Genomic DNA, 5792 nt, shown 5'->3' with positions numbered 1-5792 from the left:
CTAAGAACAAGCTTGGGTGGCTGTGGAGCCTTTTCTGATTGCCCAGGCCACCACAAACCGCTTCTCAGTGCAGGCTGGGTGCTACAGGGGGCCAGAGCTTTTCCAGAGACACCAGAGCAGTCATGACAAGACCCTGGCAGCCCTTTAGACGTCTTGCCCCAGGGTCTGCCCCTTGCAGAGGGGCAGAGGAGATCCAAATAAGCCTGCTCAGGGTCCCAGGGGAATGACCTCCAGAGAAGCCAAGTTGAGTGCTGCAGCTTACGCTTTCCCACCTGTGCTTCTCCCGGCCAGCATAGGCAGAGCCGTGGGGGACTGAGCAGCCGCGTGGACCATGAGCGAGCAGAGTCACGTCAACAGCCTGTTCCTCAACGAGGATGCAGCGAAGCGGCTCAGCGCCGAGAGCCGGGTGCAGCGCCTGAGGCAGGCGGTGCAGAAGCGCGCGGCGCGGGCCAAGAAGCGGATGCACAGCATCACTGCTGAGAGCGTCAAGAGCTTCCTCAGGAGAAACGCCTTCGTCCTCTTCACCATTGCTGCAGTCCTGCTAGGTATGGAGCTGGTCAGGGATGAAGGAAGGAATGGGGAATGAAGGGATGTTCAGTATTGGGGTGCTGAGGTGCTGGCACAGGGTGCCCAGAGAAGCTGTGGCTGCCCCAGCCCTGGCAGTGTTCAAGGCCAGGCTGGACACAGGCTAGTGGAAGGTGTCCCTTCTGTGGCAGGGGCTGGAGCTGGAAGAGCTTTAAGGTCCTGCCTAACCCAAACCATTCCATGATTCTGTGATGATTCTATTAAAAGTTTGTTTGTTCTACTAAGATTTTATTTTATCACAAGGATTTGGCTGGGGACTTACAGCTGAGGAGCTGACAGCTCAAAGTGCTGTCCAGATCAGGAGTACCTTTGTGTGCAAGAGTAACAGACCTTGGAGAGAGGGTGTGTGAGGGACCCCTTGTTGATCCTTGCTGGCTGCAGTTTAGGAACAGTCTACAACAGAAAGGGTTTGATGATCCAGGTCTACTAACCCTCAGGCTTGTTCAGACTTCTTGTGAGCACAGCTACAGACACAAGGGCTCTGCAGGTTCATCCCAACAGCTTCAGCCTGACAGGACCAGAAAGGGGAACTGATGCAAAGGGCTTTGATACAGTGCAAACTAAATCTGCCCAGCAGGTAGTGGATTGTCTCTAGCTTTTGATCCAGGCTATATGTCTCCAACTCACTGGCTGAATTCAGCTTTAAGAGGTGGGTGGACAGAGTCTCTAAACTGTGCAGCGACACTTAGGTTCCCATGGAAGATCCTATCTCTGGTCACAGCACTTTTGTGTTCATGACCTTCGTGGGAACAGAACCCAGAGGAACAGCAGACTGAGCAACAAGGAGACCTATGGTTTAGCATGAGGCTTCTGTGTGTATAAATATGGCACAGATTTGTGTTCATGACCTTCGTGGGAACAGAACCTAGAGGAACAGCAGACAGAGCAACAAGGAGACCTATGGTTTAGCATGGGGCTTCTGTGTGTATAAATATGGCACAGGGAGAGAGTGAGCATGCAGTAAAAACTGGATCACAGCCTTTTAGAGAAGGAAAGAGCATTTACTCCTTTGGGAAGAGGAGGAGCTGAAAGGAGACAAGACAGAGAAGAGCCACGCTGTAGGGCTGAGGGACAGACCACTGGATCACACTGTCCCATTTCCATTCTCATCCTTTCTTGATCCACAGGGATCATCCTGGCATTTTCTCTCCGGCCCTACCAGCTGACCTATCGCCAGATCAAGTACTTTTCCTTCCCCGGCGAGCTGCTGATGCGCATGCTCCAGATGCTGGTTCTTCCTCTCATTGTCTCCAGCTTGATCACAGGTGAGAAGTGGCTTCTGCTCCTTTCAGCCAAGACAGTGATCAGCAAAGACGTGTGCTTGCTGCTGTTGGAGCACCCCTCTTATGCCCCGGCTGGAGGTGCCTGGGTTGGCTTGGCTGCTAGTGACAAGCTTGAACCTACAGCTCTAGTGAACATCATTCACACTCACATCCTGCTTAGCTCAGTAGTGGGGAAGAGAAGCAGAAGGCCTTGTGCTTTCTCAAAAGACTGGGGAGGACACAGAAGTGTTTCCAACACCCAGCACTTGAGCATCGACAAGGATTTCATCCTACGTAACCTCAAAAGTCAACAAGTTTGTTGCCCAAATTCAGCCTCGGGTTTCCTCCAGGGTAGGAAAGGTTAATTTGTGTCAGTCCAAAAGAGCTGGAGTTGACCCCTGGCTGGAGGTCTTGTTTTACCCAGGTCCCCACAGGAGACACACCAGCCAGCTGAGCTTCCACACAGCAGAAGGGACTGCAAGGCATTCCACCTGCTGAAACACCCCACCTTTAAGGACTTAAAAGCCCAGTGTATTGGGAAGGGGTTATTTCCCTTCTGAGCATTTTAGGAGGAAATTGCTGTATTCCCAAATGCATCCCACCAGTGCTATGCTTCTTCATACCCACAAGCCATATTGTCCCACATTGACACAACCCTGGAGCTCCAAAGTCTGCCCCTTGTATGCTGTACTTCCTAGAGACCCCAGCTCCCTGTCCTGCTCACATGTCCTGCACACTCTGAACCTTCCTTGGGCTTCCCTCTAAGACAACAGACCTCACCTTGTCTGTCTGTGTGACTCCCCAGGAATGGCCTCACTGGATGGCAGAGCCTCAGGGAAGATGGGGATGCGGGCTGTTGTTTACTACATGGTGACCACGATCATAGCAGTCTTCATTGGCATCCTCATGGTGATCATCATCCACCCAGGGAAAGGATCTAAGGACAAGCTTCACCGAGAAGGCAGAATTGAGCAGGTGCAGACCACAGATGCCTTCATGGACTTGGTGAGGTAGGTGAACAAGATGGGCTCATGTTGAGATCATACCACTGACATTACATTCCTCCATGGAATATCCTTTTGAGGTGTCTCAGCTTTAGGCATCCTCTTTTAGGGAACGAGGTTTATGGCTGAGTCTTGCCCAGCCTACTGCTTCTAGCTCAGGCTAGCTAACTGGCTGAGCCACTCTGAGGTTGAATGCTTGCCCTAGAGCCCTTCTGTTAGAGGTATTAATGCAAGAGGCCAAGGCATGCCCAGCAAAAGAAGTGATGAACACTGTCAATGACTGCATGTCCTTCCGAAATTCACCCAGCAAAGGCTACTCGAATATCTATCTTCACTGACCCAAGGAAACTGAGGAAGTGATGATTCCCAAGACGTTGTCTCTCCATCCCTTACTGTGACCTTACACAGTGAATTGCAAAGCTGTACCATCCCAAGTGGTATGAAGCTGTGATTCTGAGGTACAAGATAACTGAGAGCTCAATTGACAGCTGTAGAGATGAGGCTGAGGGCAAGGCAGTGTATATGGTATTGTTCCAAGGTTCAGTTGGGTTCAATTGTGCTTTTACAGTCTACCAGTGCTTTACATATGTAGTCTCTTTCCACTTCCCTGAAATAGAACCTTCTGGAGTCTGAAAAGATGCAGGAGGGTGCCTGGCTCCAGAATGGCATAGTCCTGCCTTCTGTCAGACAGAAAGGGCCCATCTGCTCTGTGGCCTGAGCTGGCATCGTGGGAGCTGTGACCTGAGTCTGCTCCAGGACAGAGGCATTGCCCAGGAAGCCCATGTTTTCTTGCTAATCAAACAGGACAATAACTCTTCCCTTGTCTTATCTACTGCAGGAACATGTTCCCGCCCAACCTGGTAGAAGCCTGCTTCAAACAGGTATGAAATCCCACTTGGCCTATCACTTCCCTTTGTGCCCTGTGCCCTAGACCTCCATCCATGGAGGGGTGGAATAGCAATTCCTTTATACTGCATTCACACTTCCCAAAGTGTGACTGCTCCAAGAGCAGTCATTAGCCTGTACTAAAGCATCCCCACACAAGCTTTTCAAGCTGTCTATGGATGGGGGCTTCAACCTCTGTCCCACACTCAGAATCAGGGAGGGTTTCTGTGATCTCATGTAGCAGCCTTGGACTGGCAGTGAAATGGGAGCAGATTCTCCATGGATTAGTCTCTTCTGTAGTGCTGGTGCCCTTGGAAGCAGCCCAAAGGGTTATTGGAGAAGCCAGAATAGAAATCAGTCCTAGTGATATGAGATGCTCCAATGGTCTCTTTTGACCTTCAGATGTGCGAACTTGCTGAAAGCCACATAGGGAGCTTGAGAACAGAGAAGGGAAGTTTCCCACACAGGTCAGCAGGAACTTGCAGTACTGTCTTTAGGAAGAGATGCAAGAGCCTGTTGTCCTGAGCTCCTGGACCAGGCCCTGGGAGCCCACCTGATACTCTGTGTCTTTTCAGTACAAGACGCAGTACAGCACCAGGGTGTTCACCAGAACCGTCCTCCACAGCAGCAATGTCACGGCAGGGGTGACAACCACCCAGATCCCCGCGCCCGAGAACTTCACCGGCATCCTGGAGAACGTCACTCATGCCCTGGGGACCATCTCCGAGGTGCTGACCTTTGAAGAAGTCATTCCCATCCCGGGCTCAGCCAATGGGGTGAACGCGCTGGGGCTGGTAGTGTTCTCCATGTGCTTCGGTTTGGTGATCGGCAGCATGAAGCAGAAGGGACGGGCCCTGCGGGAGTTCTTTAACTGCCTCAACGAAGCCATCATGAGGCTGGTGGCCATTATCATCTGGTGAGGAGCACGGCCGGTTGGAGCAGGAGGTCTGCAGGTGCAGTTTCCGCTGACCTGAGGAGGAGTGGGGTAGCTTTAAGGATGCCATGCACAGGAAAAGCAGATGGGTGCAGCTCTTCTTTGGCTCCATCAGGCTGGAGGGAAAAGTCTGGATGGGATATTTGTTCACATTTCATTTCCTGTTTTGTTTTGTTTTGTTTTGTTTTTACCTTAGAAATATCAGGTATACCAGGACTTGCTTTCCTTGAGGCTGCTGGAAACATCCTTGGAAGACCAGAGAGCTGGAGTGGAAGATCTCTTAGCCTTACCAACATGGGTAGGGTGTGAGGCTTTCCCACCACAAGCTTTCATTCCAGCTATGTTCCAGGGGTCTTAGCTATGAATCACAAGAACCTTTTGCCACTTTCCTGTTACTCAGGGTGGCATCTGTGTGCATTAGCTCTGAGAGCTGAGCTGGGATGACAGTCAACTCAAAGTTCCTGCCTTTCAATTTGAGGTCTCCCAGGTTCTGACTCCTCTAGAGCTCAGCTGCTTGTTGCTTTCTGTGTAAGGCTGAACATGCTACATGGTGCTGAGATGAGTCTTCTCTAGAAGGCAGCATTTTACCAAATCTTGTTATTTTAAGCTCTTTACTTACCTGGGGCTCAAGGTCTAAATAGGAGTTTGTGGTAGGTACTACAAGATGGGAGAGATGTGGGGCTGGCAGAACACATGCAAATGTCTGACAGGGAAGGGATCTGTCACCCCGCAGCCTCTCCCATTTTACATCACTCCAGCTTCCTTTCCATAGTCTTCTAGTCACAGTCTTGTATCTCAGAGCAACATCCTGAGCATGTGGGGACAGGCCTCACACAGAAAGCCACAAAGGGGAAGAACAACCTTGAGCTTATAGCAGAGCATTGGGGAACCCCTCTGGGACCTTTTCCTCCATGGATGAGCCAGAACTTGGGGTCTGACTTTCCTAAGAAGAGATAAGAGGGCACAGAAGAGAGAACACAAACACAGCGAGACCTGCACACTACTCCCAGAGACAGTTTCAAGGTGCCTTCAACACCCCCTCTTTTAGCACCCTCTTAGAGTGAAAAAAGGCAGGTTGTGGATGTATAGAAACTGCCTGTGCCACGCAGCAGGTAGTGTCTG

The 5792-nt window shown here is 51.0% G+C and overlaps 1 protein-coding gene across 1 annotated transcript; it reads left to right on the top strand.

Moving 5' to 3' along the window:
- Positions 1-318: 318 nt before the first annotated feature.
- On the top strand, positions 319-4656 carry LOC104406581 (excitatory amino acid transporter 4-like). The gene is made up of 5 exons (XM_010015617.1): positions 319-545; positions 1713-1850; positions 2653-2857; positions 3690-3732; positions 4312-4656. The coding sequence occupies exons 1-5, from the start codon at positions 332-334 to the stop codon at positions 4654-4656; spliced, it is 945 nt and encodes a 314-aa protein (XP_010013919.1). The 5' UTR covers positions 319-331.
- Positions 4657-5792: the final 1136 nt, after the last annotated feature.

Source organism: Nestor notabilis, unplaced genomic scaffold, assembly GCF_000696875.1.
Source record: "Nestor notabilis isolate BGI_N333 unplaced genomic scaffold, ASM69687v1 scaffold16415, whole genome shotgun sequence".
Taxonomy (NCBI): domain Eukaryota; kingdom Metazoa; phylum Chordata; class Aves; order Psittaciformes; family Psittacidae; genus Nestor; species Nestor notabilis.
The sequence above is the reverse complement of the archived record's forward strand: the minus strand, read 5'-3'. Positions and strand labels throughout refer to the sequence as shown.

Bases quoted from the DNA above. Each gene is read 5' to 3' on its own strand.
- LOC104406581 (XM_010015617.1), top strand. From the start codon at position 332: ATGAGCGAGCAGAGTCACGTCAACAGCCTGTTCCTCAACGAGGATGCA. The intron at 2,858-3,689 runs GTAGGTGAACAA...TATCTACTGCAG, and splicing joins GCCTTCATGGACTTGGTGAG to GAACATGTTCCCGCCCAACC. The intron at 3,733-4,311 runs GTATGAAATCCC...GTGTCTTTTCAG, and splicing joins TAGAAGCCTGCTTCAAACAG to TACAAGACGCAGTACAGCAC.